Raw genomic sequence first — 18029 nt, forward strand, 5'->3', positions numbered from 1 at the left:
AAAAAAAGGCGCCAGGACCTGATGGTGTTCCTGCAGACGCTTTCAAATGTTTTCCTAATTTTTGGTCTAGATTACTCTGTAGGGTCTTTAATGCCTTAAGCCATGATAATATTCCGGAGTCATGGAAAACATCAACAATTATTCCAGTGTTCAAAAAGGGAAATAGGCAGGATCCTGCATGTTATAGACCGATCTCATTGATTGACTCATCAGTTAAAATCTTAGGAAGAGTCATATTAACAAAACTAAATGAGTGGGCTACGGAGAAAAGTATTCTGACCAATGTTCAATATGGATTCAGACCCAAAAAAAGCACTCAGGACCAATGTCTCAATTTACACATGCTGGTAGAGAAATATACCAAGGCAAAGGAGGGGTCCATGTACCTTGGCTTCATGGACCTCTCCTCTGCTTTTGATCTGGTAAACAGATCAAAGCTTTGGTCTATATTGCTAGAAATGGGTCTGGACAGGACATTGGTTAACTTACTGGCAGACTTGCACTCGGGCCTTACAGCTAAAATTAGAGTCACCACAGGTGGACGGTGTACAGAGGACTTTGCTTCAGAAAAGGGGGTAAGACAGGGGTGCATTCTTGCACCCCTATTGTTCACACTATACGTGAATGCTCTGGAACCCGCATTGAGGGACGTGACCCCCGACATTCCGCGTGTAGGGGAGCAGGGGATCCCTGTTCTCCTTTACGCGGATGACACGGTACTTCTTGCACGTACCGGGGTGGGGCTCCAGCGCCTTTTGGACGCCTTTGAAATTTTTATGGGCTCACTAGATTTAAAAATTAATGCGAAGAAATCCCAAATTATGTTTATGGGCAGTGCAGCAAGGAAAAACTGTCATAAAACATTTTTTTGTGGACGGGAGAAGCTCGCTCGAGTAGCCTCCTTCCCTTATCTAGGGATTACATTTGATGAAAAGGGTAACTGGGGTCCCCAGTTAAAGAATAGAGTAACCTCGTTAGCAAGAACATCCACAGCTCCTCAGGGGTTCTCCAAGAAACTGGGGGCTAGGCCTATTGCAGCCATAATGAAAATTTATAAGGCTAAATGTATCTCAGTTGCATCTTATGGCAGCTCAATTTGGGGTTATAGGGGTTTAGACTCCCTACAGATCATGGAAAATAAATTTTTCAGATCTGTTCTTGGTGTCCCACAGTCGACCCCATCCTACACTGTACACCTGGAATTGGGGGAAGGCTACATCACAGACCTGATAAAAACAGCACCTCTTGTAGCTTGGCTGAGGATGTGGCTAAACAAAGAAATTCCCCTAAACCATATCATCATGAAAGATTGTCTGTGTTTGGATAAAGTTAATAACATCAAGTGGTTGACTTACATCAAGGAAAATTTCACCAAGTTGGGGAGGCCAGAGTTATACTCAGCAACAGAGTCCATAACACCCAAAGATATTGCATTAATAAAGCATGCTATGAGAGAGCTTTTATCCCTGGAAAGGGAAGAGAGTGAGTTGAAAAAAACAAGCGTTCGGGCCAGTCTAATTTTATCTATACCTGACGGCCCAGAAAGCTATCTGAATATGGTGACTCATCCTTACCACAGGTTTATTTTAACTCGGTTCCGTTTTAATTTGATACATCTTAATCTTGGTTTTTATCCTGTATGGAGTACCCCAGAAAAGGCTTTACCATGTTCCTGTGACCATTTCTCCGAACAAAATACCATGCACCTAGTGATGTTTTGTGGACATTACGTAGAGGCGAGGAGGAAGTTTCTTGTGCCCATCCTAAAGGAGGCTGGATTTATTCAAGTTAAACCTGCTCTTATCTATTTACAGCTCCTGCAGACTCCCAGGACTATGTTTCATGTGGCTAGCTTTCTAGTAAGTGCCATTAGGAGCAGGAACTCTAGGTTAAAAAATATAATAACCCCTTCAATAGCATAAATCTAGCATTATAATAGGCACTTTTTGATTATAATAGTACATATACAGGGAGATATTTGGTTTTTAGACATATCCTATTATGGGGCTCTTATTACTTCGTATGTTGCACTACTATATTGTAACGGGGTGCCCCAGGTTTGGGACCCTGTTCGGGGGTCCGTTACAACGCAAGCGCACGGGCCTCCCCACTTTGTCCCTAGTAATCACTCTTCTATCCCTCAGCAGACGGACTATCACGGATCTGGGGAAGACTTTGCTGTCCTACAGGAGGAAGACCGAGACTGGCCCTTTAAGCATCAAGCGGATGAGGAGTGGGCGGAGTCGTGGAGCGACTGGACCACGTCAAAAGAGGCTGACCAGGGGGTGTGCTTGTACACCCAGGGCGAGTCCGAAGAGAGAGGTCGGAGAGACGGAGAGTCGGAGGAGACAGAAGACACGCTGGGAGGAAGAGGAGCCGGACCGGGTGGAAAGACGCCAGGAGGCCAACGACCCCACGTGTCGCCCAGCCACTCACCCAGGGGAGGTGCGTGGCTCACGCAGGTGCGTAATCGCCTCAGGGGCTTAATGGGACGGCGGGGAGGTCCTCCGGTTGTCTGACGAGCCATCCCTGGGTCCCAGTTACCTTATCCCGAGCACTAAACCCCCCCCCCACCGATCACGCCCCATCAGCAAGAGGAGCTGAGACTGGAGGAAGGGGAGCACGCGTGGTTTTGAGCCCTCACCCCCTTTTCCCTGTAACGGCTGATAACTGCCGGATATCGCTCTTACGAGTGCCTTGTGTTTGTTTTGTTTCATACTGGTCCTTGGGAGGAGGAGAGGTCACGACGGACCTCGGAGACCCCACCGCCCGACGGAGCCTGGTCGACGATCGGAGGACGTCTCGCCTTGACTCGCGGAGGAGAAGACGATCCCGGAGCAGATCACCCAGGCGAACCCCTATACTGAGAAGGACTTGTTCGGACCATTTGCTTAGCACAATAAAGCCCACTATCACTAAGACCCGCCTCTTGCCTTTCACTATCGACCCACTCGCTACCGAAAAGCTCACAGTGGTGGAGAATGGGGGCATAGACGCCGTCTGCACACAGAATATGGAAACGGTGATAGAACGACTCACGAAGGGACAGGAACGGCTGGAATGGGTGGCCGAACAGCAGCTCACGGCCGCACAAGAGGATAGGAACCTGATAAAAGAGGCTCTGGCTACGCGAACCGCCGCACCCTGGGTGGATCCCGTACAACACGGCAGCAGTACCGAGAGGGTCATTCCACATGGCTCGGCCGCCATAGCCCTACAGAAGTATCAATCTGGGGAGGACCCGGATGCATTCCTCCTCAATTTCGAAAGGGCCGCCAGGGCCTGTGGATGGCCGGTGGTGAAATGGCCGTTTTTTCTGGCGCCTCTCTTGGTGGGGGAGGCCCAGGCCGCCTACCAGGTGGCCAATCCCACCGGGGATACACCGTACCATGAGGTAAAAAAAGTTATTCTGGAACATCTGGGACTGGACGCTGAGGCATATCGATTGCGCTTCCGGAAGGAGCGGGGTGTCCCCGGGGAGAATCCCCGGACCCTGTTCGTGCGCCTCAGAATGGCTGCAGACAAGTGGTTGACGCCCACTACCAGCACCAAGGCCGAAATCATGGACCGCATATACCTAGAACAGTATCTTGAGGCCCTTCCTTATCCCACGCAGAGATGGCTACGCCAACATCACAATCTTACGGCTGCACAAGCCATCGACATGGCTTCTTCCTTCGCACGGGCTCAGCCCCGGGGTCCGGCCGGGGAGCCTGAAAAAGTACAGAGACCAATCCAGAAAACAGAAAGGAAACCGCATCGACAGGGCGAGACCTCTAAACACCAGCCTTGGCAAACTATGCCTCAGGGAAGCTCGGGGCCCCAATGCTTCGACTGTGGGAACTGGGGCCATATTGCGAGACACTGCCCCAAGAAAAGACCCCCGGAAGAACCTATGGAAGTCGGATACCTTCCGAAGGCGGTCCTCTTCTCCGCCGAAATGGGAGGCGCGTACAGAGTAAGTGTCAGGGTAAACGGGACCTCCATTTCGGCCCTACTAGATTCAGGGTGTCGTCAATCTGTGGTTCAGACTAGGCATGTCACCCTCTCCCAATATATTCCCTGTCAGATGGTAAACATCAGGTGTGTGCATGGGGACGTGCGACCCTACCCAGTGGCCTCCTTACCCATAAGCATAAAAGGGGATACGCAGACGGTGCGGGTGGGGGTCCTTGCTTCATTGCCCGAAGACCTTATAATAGGCACCGACAACCCTCGATTCCTGTCTATGTTCAAATCAAGTACTGAAGGTCGTCCCTCCTCTACAACGCTAGAGAACGGACCCTGTAACCCCTGTCCGGCCATGCTCACCCCTGAACCATGGGTATTGGACCGGAGTTTCCGCTATGCTCAGGCAAACGACCCCTCCCTGTTTAATGCATGGGAACAGGCCCATCAAGGGCAGGGACAGGGACCAGACAGGTTTCCCCGTTTCGTCATTAAGCAGGACCTATTGTACCGGGAGGGGAATGCCAATGAGGAAGCACAGCTGCTAGTACCGGTGTCGTTTCGCAGCCAGGTTCTGTTTTTTGCACATAGCCACCTGTTAGCAGGACACACGGGGGGGGGGAAAGACGACCCAAAACCTTCTCCGACACTTTTATTGGCAGGGTATATACAAAGACACAGCGGAGTATTGTCGGGAGTGCAGCATCTGTCAGCGGAAAAACATGACCAAGCCCCCGCAGGTGCCCCTACAACCCCTCCCCATCATTGGGAAGCCCTTCGAAAGGGTCGGTATGGATATCATCGGCCCCCTTCCGAAGACCAGAAAAGGGTACCAGTATGTGTTGGTAATGGTCGACTATGCGACCCGCTTTCCCGAGGCCTTCCCGCTAACCACTACAACCACCAAACAAGTGGCGGAAAAGATGGTCGAGGTGTTCAGTCGAGTCGGATTCCCGAAAGAAATACTGACGGACCAAGGCACCCCGTTTGTTTCTAAACTGATGCAGGAAGTCTGTAGGACTCTCGATATAAAGCAAATCCGCACTTCGGTATATCACCCGCAAACGGATGGCCTTGTGGAAAGGTACAATCGTACCCTCAAAACAACATTGCGGAAAATGCTGGAGGTCAGTGGGGCGGAGTGGGACCGACTCTTACCCCTGGCTTTATACGTCATCCGAGGCCAGCGCCAGAGTAGCCTAGGAGTGTCTTCCTTTGAACTGTTATACGGGAGGCAACCCAGGTCGTTGATGGAAATGACGAAGGATGCGTGGGAGAACGAACTACCGGACGAGACAGCCACCACCCTTGAGTACGCCCAGAACCTGAAGGCCAGACTGGGAAAACTACGCGACTTGGCCTACACCCATCTGGAAAAGAAACAGAAGCGTCAAAAACACTGTTATGATAAAGGAAAGAAGTGGAGAAGACTGCAACTCAACGACTGGGCCTTGATTCTCCTCCCATCATCCACCCAGAAATTCCGAGCCGAATGGGTAGGCCCTCACAAAGTCATAGGCACCATAGGCAACACCTTCTATCGCCTTCAAGTGGGGCCCCACAAAACACAGGTGTATCACATCAACCTGTTAAAGAAATGGCTGGGACCAGCCCCCTCCGAAGTCCATGTCGTAGCCCATGAAACCGTCCACTCTACAAGACAAGAGCTACAGATCAATGAAGAGCTGTCGCAGAGCCAGAAGGAGGACCTAGCCAAGGTCCTAAGAAGACATGACACGCTCTTCTCCAATCAACCAGGACGTACCACCATGGCCGAACATAGCATCGAAACGCAACCATGGAAAACGGTGAAAATCCGACCCTACCGAGTCCCTGAGTCCAGGAGAAGAGCGATACAAAAGGAAGTGGAGGACATGTTAGAATTGGGTGTCATCAGACCGTCCAAGAGCTATTGGTCCAGTCCTATAGTCATGGTCCCTAAGCCCGATGGCACGCGCAGGTTCTGTATGGACTTCAGGGCGCTCAATGAGATCTCCTGTTTGGATGCCTACCCTCTCCCCAGAGTGGACGAATTGGTCGAGCGTCTGGGAGATGCCCAATACATCACAACGCTTGATCTCACCAAGGGATATTGGCAGGTGCCCTTGAAAGAAGAAGACCGCCGGAAAACCGCCTTCAGTACACACGAGGGACATTATGAATTCACCGTCCTTCCCTTCGGGCTGCATGGGGCCCCCGCCACCTTCCAACGCCTCATGAACACCGTGCTGAAAGACGTGGCTAGGTTCGCTTCGGCTTATCTCGATGACATTGTCATCCATAGTCCTTCCTGGTCTGACCATCTACGCCACGTACATGAGGTATTTTTGGCACTGGAAAAAGCGGGTCTGAGAGTTAATGCAAAAAAATCCAGAATCGCCTATCAGAAGGTGAAATACCTGGGGTACGTGTTGGGTCATGGGTTGATAGAGCCCCAGATCGAGAAGATCAGAGCGATATCTGAGACCCCATTCCTGCCAACCGAAAACAGATGAGGGCGTTCCTGGGGTTGATAGGGTATTATCGTCGCTTTATCCCACAGTTCTCCCACGTGGCAGCACCCCTCTCAGATGCCTTACGTCACCCCGGCAAAGCCAGCATGACCATACAACCCACTGAGGCCATGTTAGCCGCCTTCGCCCTCCTGAAGCGGGTCATAACCTCCGCCCCGGTGCTGACCTCCCCTGACTTCACGAGGCCCTTCACCCTGCATACCGACGCTTCGGAGTACGGCATTGGGGCGGTTCTGTCTCAGGAGGGGTCCGATGGGAGGGAGCACCCCATACTATACGTTAGCAGAAAACTGTTTCCACGCGAGTTGCGCTATGCCACCATTGAGAAGGAGTGTTTGGCAGTGAAATGGGCGGTTGAAAAGCTTGCTTATTATCTGGAGGGCCACCCGTTTACCCTGTACACCGATCATGCCCCCCTCCTCTGGATGGCCAGGAACAAGTCCAATAACGCGCGCGTTATGCGCTGGTTTCTGGCCCTCCAGCCCTACGCCTTCACGGTGCGACACATGAAGGGGTCTGATAACGTGGGTGCCGATTACCTGTCCCGCCATCCGCTCCCCGAGCGTGAGCGTCCTAGGGGGTAGGTGTGTAACGGGGTGCCCCAGGTTTGGGACCCTGTTCGGGGGTCCGTTACAACGCAAGCGCACGGGCCTCCCCACTTTGTCCCTAGTAATCACTCTTCTATCCCTCAGCAGACGGACTATCACGGATCTGGGGAAGACTTTGCTGTCCTACAGGAGGAAGACCGAGACTGGCCCTTTAAGCATCAAGCGGATGAGGAGTGGGCGGAGTCGTGGAGCGACTGGACCACGTCAAAAGAGGCTGACCAGAACAAGGGGGTGTGCTTGTACACCCAGGGCGAGTCCGAAGAGAGAGGTCGGAGAGACGGAGAGTCGGAGGAGACAGAAGACACGCTGGGAGGAAGAGGAGCCGGACCGGGTGGAAAGACGCCAGGAGGCCAACGACCCCACGTGTCGCCCAGCCACTCACCCAGGGGAGGTGCGTGGCTCACGCAGGTGCGTAATCGCCTCAGGGGCTTAATGGGACGGCGGGGAGGTCCTCCGGTTGTCTGATGAGCCATCCCTGGGTCCCAGTTACCTTATCCCGGGCACTAAACCCCCCCCCCCCCCGATCACGCCCCATCAGCAAGAGGAGCTGAGACTGGAGGAAGGGGAGCACGCGTGGTTTTGAGCCCTCACCCCCTTTTCCCTGTAACGGCTGATAACTGCCGGATATCGCTCTTACGAGTGCCTTGTGTTTGTTTTGTTTCATACTGGTCCTTGGGAGCAGGAGAGGTCACGACGGACCTCGGAGACCCCACCGCCCGACGGAGCCTGGTCGACGATCGGAGGACGTCTCGCCTTGACTCGCGGAGGAGAAGACGATCCCGGAGCAGATCACCCAGGCGAACCCCTATACTGAGAAGGACTTGTTCGGACCATTTGCTTAGCACAATAAAGCCCACTATCACTAAGACCCGCCTCTTGCCTTTCACTATCGACCCACTCGCTACCGAAAAGCTCACATATATGTATGACTTTTCTACGATTTTTAACCTTTTGTATGTATTTTAACTATTTTTAAACCATGTATTTATTGTATACGTATTTTGCCATTTGTCTTTATATGATATTAAGTTATCGCAATAAAGTATTTTGACTGACTGACTTCACTGACAAGAAATGGCTTGATATGTTATTAAAGCCAAGATATATTTTTACTGGGGGCCTTGAAGCAGTGGTCTAACACTAAACGATGGGCCCCCTGCAGAATGTGATGAGTGGCTCCTAAGTCTTCCATTTCTCACAGATATTCATTGATCTTTAAGGGTCTCGTACCCTGTGAAGTGCTGCCACCCCCTAGCCCCACCCCCTTTGCATCTCAGGATCCTGTGCTACGCCCCTGCTTTGCATGAGTGAAAATTACATATCATTGGATAGATAGGAGCCAAAGCAGAGCTTAGTGGTAGGACCACCAAGGATAAAGTGTATGTTGTGGTTAAGGGACCACCCACTTTGCGGTGGACTCACTGGCATCATTTGTATGTTTATTAGTCTAGCTGAATGGATCGGATCATGTTGAGAGAAATGAGAGGCTGAGTTAAAGGAGTTTCGAAATGTGTTTAGCAGGGTTTTGCATCAATTTAAAAGAGAATGTTGTGTGTGTGTTAATGTGAATAAAGAAGTACAGAAGATAGTGTAGGAGACAGCGGGTTGAAGGAGCAATCGAGGGAGTTGATTTTTTTGAGTGGCGTGGATGGCCGTGTGAGGTTATGACTGAGCTTGAGACGTTTACATCACTTTATTGCTATGGATAGTACAGTTTCCCTTACATAAATGTGATGCTTTTATTGTTAAATTGAACAATTATTTCCTAGAAGTTAGATTTCATTATGGCGGGCATCTTTCAATGTACTATTCTTGTTTTTGGTTTGGCCTCAGTATCCTCTGTATTTCAAAGTATGGTGAATAGTCTTTTCAGTAGTGAACCTAAAGTCCTTTTCTTACTATATTACGTGTTATTTTGATGGTGCAACAGAAAAGGAAAATATTTGGCCTTCTGTAAGGCAGACTATTGTGCTGAATCTGTTAAAATATTTGTAGGGAAAGCAGAGTCTTTAAGACCTCTGTTTAGCAGTGATATTTGGTTGTGGATGGAGACCGGCAAAAGAGGGATTTAAAAAAAGAAATAAAGGAAAATATAAGGAAAGTGACAGTGTTGAAGGGAGTTTGATGGAAAAACATACGTCTCATTGGCCATATATGTGTGTGCAGTGGGTGCCATCCTATCACAGCGGGGTGGAAAGGCTGAATGCACTATTGCTTTCAACTCACAGGCTGTTAATGTGGAAGAATGCAATTATCTTGTAATTGAGCTAAGGTCATTGGGTATGACTGGACAGTTGACTATTTTAGGATGTGCAGTCACTCCTTCCACTGACCACTAACTACCATGTTGTAGTTTTTTCAAACTGGAGGAGTACTGAAATGTTTGGCATGATGAGCAATACTTGCTGTAGTGCCACAGGCAATAAGAGTAACAGCACAGAGAGGTTACCAGCATTAAGGGAATGTATGAATGAGGATAATGTTAAAGAAGGTCATTGTTCTGTCATGAGCAGCCAAGAAGCAGTTATTCTGCACATCATGCCACCTCAGTTTGGACCCAGCCATATGCCTTTACCAGTCTTGGGTTGCTTGTTTTATGATTCAGGGAGGATCTGGCCTGGCAGTTTGGGCAGGACTGCTCCGATTGGATCAGGGACAAGGCTGTTTTGCATATGGCTGGTTCCAAACTGCGGTGGCATGGTGTGCAAAATAATGATAGACTGGGATGTGGCCCGAGTAATTACATGTGGCTGAGATTCATTTAAGCATTCCATCCATCACTTTTGTGTAAACTTCAGTACGACGCCCTAAGTGGGTCAGTTATGCCCAGACATGGGCACCGTGCACACTGTGCCACTGGAACCAAGCTATACCAGACTGAGCCCTAATAAGGGTGAAACTCGTCTTGGGTTGTTTGTATTCTGGTTGAGGAAACGCCTGGCCTCTACCTTGTTTAGGGAAATGTGATTAGACACTGCCTGGTTCTCAGAAACAACTAGATGTATCAAGACAGTTTCTGAAGCTCGTTTGAGAATGGCTGTTTATACTACAGAACTCGATAGTGCAAAGTTAGCTCAAAGATAGGAATTTGTGTTCTTGTCTGTGCAATTGTTGTATTGCAACTAGGCTCGTGTATTGTTTATCTGTTGCATTTTCCCCCATAAATTTGCAGACATTCTCATATGGCATTGAGCGCCTTCTTTTTATTCTTCTTGTTTCGTATGATTACTATGCATTTATGGTTTGAGATAAAACGAAATTCTTTTTAAGCTTAATATGCGGTGGACACCTGTATTTTAATAGGTTTGATTAAATCAATACTATAGAGGTCTGATGATTCTACTTTATTAGGAGTATGGTTAAATGATTGTTCCCTGGAATCTCGTTTTTAGGTCGAGCGACCTATCTCAAGGCGCATGCGCATTGAGCGGGAGCTCGACATATAGTGGCTTAAACAGAGCTTACCGAGATCAGGCGATTCCCAGGCGATTTCTTGCAGTGCATGTGAAAGCGCGTGCACAATGCCACCAGCCGCTTGCCTCGCATTACCACATCAAAGGGCCGCGTCTCAGGCCCCTGCTGCTTCACACCCTCATGCCGCTCTCCCCGCTCCGCCCCCTCCCGCCGTGTCGCATTTCTCCTCCGCCGGCCGTACTTTCACTTTGACGGCCGCAGGCCGTCTCTCGTGTTTCTCCTTTTTTTTTTTTCCACATTACTATAAGCTTTTCGTGGTCAATGCTTGTTTTAAACCTCTCGTACTTTCACTTTGACGGCCGCAGGCCGTCTCTCGTGTTTCTCCTTTTTTTTCACATTACTATAAGCTTTTCGCGGTCAATGCTTGTTTTAAACCTCATTGGACTGTTGCATTTTCAAATTGGGAACAAGCGCTGCACACGGTTCATGGAATCCTGCTTAATTTTATTTCATCATTGCGGCCGCATTGGAAGTATTATGGGCCTTTCTTTTATTTTCATCAGTTTTTGGTATTTTTAGCTTGGCTGCGTTTTCAGCACTTCCCACAACTGAACACGTTTTGCTTTATTTGATCAACGTTGATCTCGCTTCACAGCTGCTGCACTCCAACTTCCATTATTGCGGTCGCCATGGAACACTGTGCCTTTTTCCATTTAATTCTGCATGTTGGCAACAAAAAGCGTTCACAAACGTGTATGTAACAAGCAGAACCACTTCAGAGACGTTTTCAACAGTGTAAAATGAAAAAGAAATTTGCGTATTCTTCACGTGGCATACATAGTTTTTGTATTGAACCCGTTTGGGAGTTTCAGCAAAAGTAATACAGTACAAAGGTGGAGTGGAGGTCGAAGACAAAATGTACAACTTTATTATAAACATAAGCTGCGCACTTGATTGAAAGCAATGCTTTTTTGCATCAAAATCGGAATTAACATATTAAACTCAGTGGTAAAGTTTCACTGCTGCTCAATCAGCCAGGATTTTGGTCCCAAATCCCAAGTCTCACAATTCTAAATTCCACAACGCACATTAGATGATAGCATAGAATGTATCTCACTCTCTCTCCCTCCCTCATCACTTCACAGATAAACACACGCGATTTCCATTTTACTAAGTGTACTTAATAATTTTGACCTCATTTATGTGAAACGCATAGTACACGCCCATGCTGTCTCTCACTGCTACTTCACCCATCCTCCCCCGTGTCCATCACTCCTCCTCTTTCTAGTCATTACTTGTTTTGTTTGCTGCTAATTGTCTCCAGAACAGTTTCTGTACACGTGTCTGTTCCGTGTATGTCCCTAGACCGATTTAGGCAGATGACTTCCGATTTTCGTAAGCAATACCGGCTTTATTGTGGCCCTGATGTTTTTTCAAAATATAACACTTTCCTGTTTTAAAACTAACGTATATGTTAATGTAAGTTTACTGCTGAAGGGCGTACTGCAGACCCCTCCCGCCTCCCACCACAGCCTGCACCAGCGCCATCGGCAGTGCCTGCAGACCCCTCCCACCACAGCCTGCACCAGCGCCATCGGCAGTGCCTGCAGACCCCTCCCGCCTCCCACCACAGCCTGCACCAGCGCCATCGGCAGTGCCTGCATACCCCTCCCGCCTCCCACCACAGCCTGCACCAGCGCCATCGGCAGTGCCGTCAGACCCCTCCCGCCTCCCACCACAGCATGCCCAAGTGCAGCATGAGTTACATACACACGGATGTGGGATGTTCATAACTAAACTGCAACTAACAATCGTTTTCCAGTTTGTTTTAATAACATTATTTTTGTACCTTACAAGTTACGGAATTGGGGGTGTTTTGTTTGGATGCAATCACTAGCGCGCTAATGCTGCTAGAGTTAAAACGTGGGCGCTGAAACTGCATGCAAGCATCACGTTCTCAAGACGAATGGAAATGGAAGTGTGCGGCCGATCCCTGCACCCAGCCCATGTGTTTGAACCACAGCACGGTGTAAGGTGCAACACCCATTATTTTACTCGTTATAGCAAGTACGTAGCTGAATTTGAACCGACTCGTTTTTTTATTAGATGAATACATCTAAGTCACGTACATGCAAAACATGTTGCATTACAAATGCTATAGGTGCCACATTTGAAAAAGTTTAAAGTATTGGCAATGTAAATGACAAAGCTATTAATTTTGCTATTTTCAAGACCAACACATTACAAAAAAATTGTCATTTACAAAACCAATAGCTCCAACTTTTCTAATGCGAGACCTATTGCATTTCCAATGCTTGTTCTTAGTTACATATGTACCAGATTCCCTAGGGGATATCAAGCTATCCTATATTATGTGTGTTAACATTGTAAGTGAGCAGCTCCCCCACAACCTGCAGCAGCAGCACCGCTATCTAAGTTGTTTCGCCGTGTATCTTTAAATTGTGAAAATTCTATTCAAGAACTTTTGTGATGACAAAATGTTTTATTACATTATTTTCAATTCTTCCAAATTGTTTTCCTAACATGTCTGCACTTTCTTCCACAGACAGCCTGTTTTCGCGAAGAAAGAGACGTTTTGGTGAATGGAGATAGCCAGTGGATTACAACGTTACACTATGCCTTCCAAGATGAAAACTATCTAGTAAGAATTAGTGCCTTTCAGATGTGTTTTAGTGGAGTGAAATTGCTATACTATTATATTTTCCACTTTTTTTGTGACTTTATTTTCATGAAGCAGTCCTAGCTCCATAGTAGCCTCACCCAATTACGGAATTTTCTTTGTTGAGAATTAGAATTGGATTGTTCTGATCTTCCTTGTCGATCCATTCTAGCTGTCTCTTAAAGTCCTGCCTTCTTTGTAAAACACTGTTGGACTGTAGTCTGAGATCACGTTTGATGCGAAAATATGAGAGGATGTGTTAAAAATTAACAGAAATGGGCCTATATGGCTAGAAAATGAAATGGTGTATTCTTGTAAACATGTTAACTTATATATTGTGTATTCTATGGGTTGCACTAGCTGCGTTTGTCAGTGACATATAAACTATTTGTTTTCAGGAAAAAAACAACGAAAACTGATCGGCTTTATTATTGTTCTGCTCATATTATACTTGTTTCGTTATCATCTTTATTCTGCTGATCTGTCTGGAGCTGGGAAGTACCATACTATCATATTTATGTTGTTTTATGAGGTGTATTCTCTTCACTTTTTGATTACGCTGTGCTTTCCCTGCATTATGCCGTTTAATCATTTTTCACTCTTCTCTCAGGCCATAAGCCCTGCTGTGGGTGGCCACAGGCCTCTCTGTTTTAGCCATAATTGCATGTTGTCCTGTTCCTTTTCAGATGACAGGCTTTCTTAGTGAGACCAAACGAAGATGCAGTCTAAATCCACAAATGCATTAGCAAGCAGGTTTGGCCTTGCTGGCACATGAACATTATTGCATTTTGCTCAGATCCACTCAATATAATACAAGTCATGTTGACCGGACTTCTTTTAACCCAAAAGTCATTAACAGATACTTGGAGCTTAGAAAAACATCACCCTGCTCTTTTCGAGTTTTATTATATTGATTCTATGTCCAGTTATTGTATGGCTTTTTGTAAAGCTGAAATAATAAAGTATTCCGACATAACTCTGTATTAATGGACATATCCATGGCTCGAAAGTACAATTGGGCATAGAGTTTTAAGCATTTTAAAAAAGACATATTTAGTTTGAAACAATTTATTAACAAAAACAACGTCATAAATACAGCTCTATATGCAATCACTGTCACTTGGAAAGAATGCTTAGCTCTTTTTAAACTCGCCCACTTGAAGAAAACCCTTCCTGCTTACCATGGGAAAAGTAAAAGGAGCACACCAGAAAACCCAGGAGAGACCTAGGATCATACCAATCCCAAACAGGTTATCCCTGAATGTCACAACTCGTGTTTACAGACCTTGACTCTCCTTCGACAAGATGTTGCTCCCATCTTAGGATGTTGTAAAAATACACCACTTTTGGGTATTACACTGTGCATCCCATAGAATTGGCCTCCTTTACATATATATTTTGTGAGATATTTGATGTGGCTATGGAGTTTTGCATTGTGGATCTTTGACTCCTGAGACCTGATATCCACTCCTCAGCTATATATTTTCTGTTACAATTATGCCCTTCCCTCTTAATGCACATACGGCAACTGTTGGAGTGGTCTGACTTCATGCCCGGTAACTAGACTGACACATGTTTAGGGATAACCTATTAATAACTGTTGCATTCTAAATTAAGTGTAGCACAAAAGGTTCTCCTTTCCTGTTCAACATGTACCAACTCTATTTATTTATTTATTTTTGACATTTGTACAGCGCTCTGTTACCCGTAGGTGTCCTGGCGCTAAGTAATACTCCTTGGGGAAAGTCGAATAGGAAACTAATTAGTGAATAGCCAGGACTTCAACGCCTTTCTAAAGGCCATAAGGTCAGTCATCTTTCTAAGAGGAAGGGGCAGGACATTCCAGGCCTTAGTTGCACCCAGCACAAAGCTTCTGCCTCCCCAACGTGCCCTCTTAATGCGTGGCACTGCAATCAACCCTGCATCAGTTGATCTAAGATGTCTGGTCGGGCGATATCAGTAGAAGTACTGCTGAAGGAATGATGGCCCTAGTCCTCGCAAGGCCTTAAATACCAGGCACAGTGCTTTAAACAGAATCCGCTTTCGCACTGGGAGCCAATGAAGTTTGGCTAGCTCCTGGGTCATGGGGGCATATTTTGGAATGCCCAGAATAAGCCGGGCGGCGGCATTCTGCAGAACCTGAAATCTATTTAATATGCCCTGTTGGGCGTTAAGAAAAAGACTGTTACAGTAATCCAGCCGTGCTAAGACCAGAGTGGTAACCACTGTTTTTCTGCCAGTACCTGGGATAAATGGCAGAATCTTGCGAATAGATTTAAGCAGAAAGGCAATGGAAGAAGATAACGCGTTGACTTGAGATCGAAAGGTGAGTTGATCGTCGATCAAAACCCCCAAGTTTTTGACTTTGGACACGGGGGTGGGAGCATTGCCCATCCGCTCCGGCCACCAGTTTGGACTCCAGAAGTTGACATTTGAGCCAAACAGTATGACTTCAGTTTTGGCTGAATTCAATTTAAGGCAATTTACCGCCATCCAGTTTCCGACCGCCAGCATGCAGTCCTGAAATTTCCTGGCTACTCCTTCTTCCTTCCCTGGTAGCAAGGACACCACAATCTGGGTGTCGTCAGCGTACGAGGTAAGCTCGAAGCCAAAAGCCTGAATTACTGGGGCCAATGAGCTGACATATATATTAAATAGCGTGGGGCTCAGGGACGAACCCTGAGGAACCCCGCAGGACAAGACGAAGAGTTTTGATTCAAATTCGCCTAAAGCCACACTCTGAGCTCTGTTGGAAAGGAATGCTTTTAAGATGTTAAACACATTTCCTTGTACTCCGCATGCCTTCAGACGATCAAGCAGGATTACATGATGGACCGTGTCGAAGGCTGCGGAGAGGTCCAACAACACCAGTGCAGCCCTGCCTCCCGCATCGGTCACCGCTCTGATCTCCTCCGTTGTTTTAATTAGGGCGGATTCCGTGCTATGATTAGCTATAAAACCGTTTTGGGAGGGATCCAGTGCCTCAGTGGCCATGAGGAAGGAGCTCAGTTGGATATTAATCACTTTTTCAATTAGTTTAGCTGATAGGGGGAGCCCCGGTATGGGGCGATAGTTGTTTGGATCCCTGATGTCCAAATTAGATTTTTTTAATAGGGGCAAAATTGAGGAAATTTTCCAGCAGGATGGAAAGTCTCCAGTCAAGAACATATTGTTGAACATTGTTACCAGTGATTTAACTATCGGACCTGGGGCCAGTTTAATCACAGCAACTGGGCATGGATCTGATGGAGAACCTGATCTTGCCTCTTGAAGCAGACGCATAATTTCTTTGCCATTTACGGGGGAAAAACACTCCAGTTTTGGCCCTGCGGTAAACTCAGTGGTGTTTTCTGGTGTGTTCGCTAGACAATTTGGCATATCTAAGCCGGGGAAAGCTTTAAAAATTGTCTCTACTTTACCTAGAAAGAAATTGGCTAGTTCCTCACACAGTTCAGGGCTAGCGGGTGTAACCGCGGGTGTAGGAGCTGCCAAGGCGGAGACTGTTATAAACAATTCCTTCGCTGAGTTCTTGGCGAGGTTTATGCGTTTTGTATAGTAGTCTTGTTTTGCCAACCCCACCATTTTTTTGTCCGATAGGAGGCTTTGTTTGAGTAACTTTTTGTCACTTTCCCTTTAGTGTTTGCGCCACGCCCTTTCCAATTTTTTACAGCCCAGCTTTTGATTTCTGAGTTCCTCAGAGAACCAGGGGGCTGATGGCCGGGCTCTGGCCAGGAGGCGAAGTTTAGGTGGAGCGAGGGTGCCACAGGCTTTTTCGACCCAGCTTGTATACGCGAGGGCCGCCGCCTCAACCTCAAATGGGAGTGGCTCTTTAGAAGAGAGCAAAAGATCTTCAAGTGCTCGTCCCTCAACCTTATTCCAGGCCCTACAGGTCCTGGCTAATTTGGACGGACACCCTCCGCTTTGGGCCTTCGGCAATGAGATGGCAAATAACACTGCCATGTGGTCAGACCAAATGACCGGTATGGATTTTGTGAACTCTAAGGTTGGATGGTTCGAGAAAAGTCCATCCAAGGTATGGCCTGCATTGTGCGTGGGACCCTTCACTAGTTGTTTAAGGTCAGCGCCATCCATCAATTCAATAAGAGCTTTAGTGTCCGTATCCATGAGATTTTCCAAATGGAAATTAAGATCCCCCAAAACTGTAAAGGCCTTCGAGCAGAGACCTTCCTCCAGTATACTTCCTACAGAGCTAAGGAAGTTATTTTTAGGTCCTGGAGGTCTGTAGACTAGGCATCCTCTAAAAGAATGGTGATTGAGACGGGTAAAATTGAAAGCTAGCGCTTCACATCCTTCCACGACCAAGGGTTGAAAGAAGACATTAAGGGAATCATGATATATTACTGCCAGTCCCCCCCTTTCCTCATTAGTCGATCCCTCGTATAGCTGAGGTAGCCAGGTGGAGTAGACTTGACTAAGTCCGGGCCAGAGGCTGCGTCAGTCCATGATTCAGTCACAAAAGCAATTTTAATATTTTCTTCCTGGATTAGCAAAGCACATTCCAAACTGTGTTTCACCAGCGACCTGGCATTCAAAAGGAGGCAGTTAAAGTTTAAAACTCCTTCCTTACCTTTCCCTAGGTTAGTTTTGGATAAGGCCTGAATAGGAGACATTTGAATGGGTGGGATTAAACTCTTACAGCTTGGACAGGCAGGTGGGTATGTTGCTAACCCCCCCTCAATATGCAGTACCATGCAGTTGGTTTTCCTCTCTGCCACATTTAGTTTTTTAAGTGTGTCCACATTATAGGAGATATTGGATAGCTTCCAGCTAGAATAACTAACAGGGGTCATGGCGCTAGGCGTGGGCCAGAAGCGAACGGGTGCAGACGGGCTTGCCTTTGGCGCG

General features: G+C 47.4%; 1 protein-coding gene across 2 annotated transcripts in view; it reads left to right on the forward strand.

The window, feature by feature from the left end:
- Positions 1-18029, forward strand: part of CDC42BPA (CDC42 binding protein kinase alpha) — a 1077984-nt gene that overhangs the window by 296588 nt on the left and 763367 nt on the right. For both annotated transcript variants that reach the window (XM_078649868.1, XM_078649869.1), the window contains exon 4: positions 13050-13145. In XM_078649868.1, the coding sequence (XP_078505994.1) occupies positions 13050-13145 (96 nt within the window). The remainder of the gene's footprint in view (positions 1-13049; positions 13146-18029) is intronic.

Source organism: Lissotriton helveticus, chromosome 6, assembly GCF_964261635.1.
Source record: "Lissotriton helveticus chromosome 6, aLisHel1.1, whole genome shotgun sequence".
Lineage (NCBI taxonomy): Eukaryota > Metazoa > Chordata > Amphibia > Caudata > Salamandridae > Lissotriton > Lissotriton helveticus.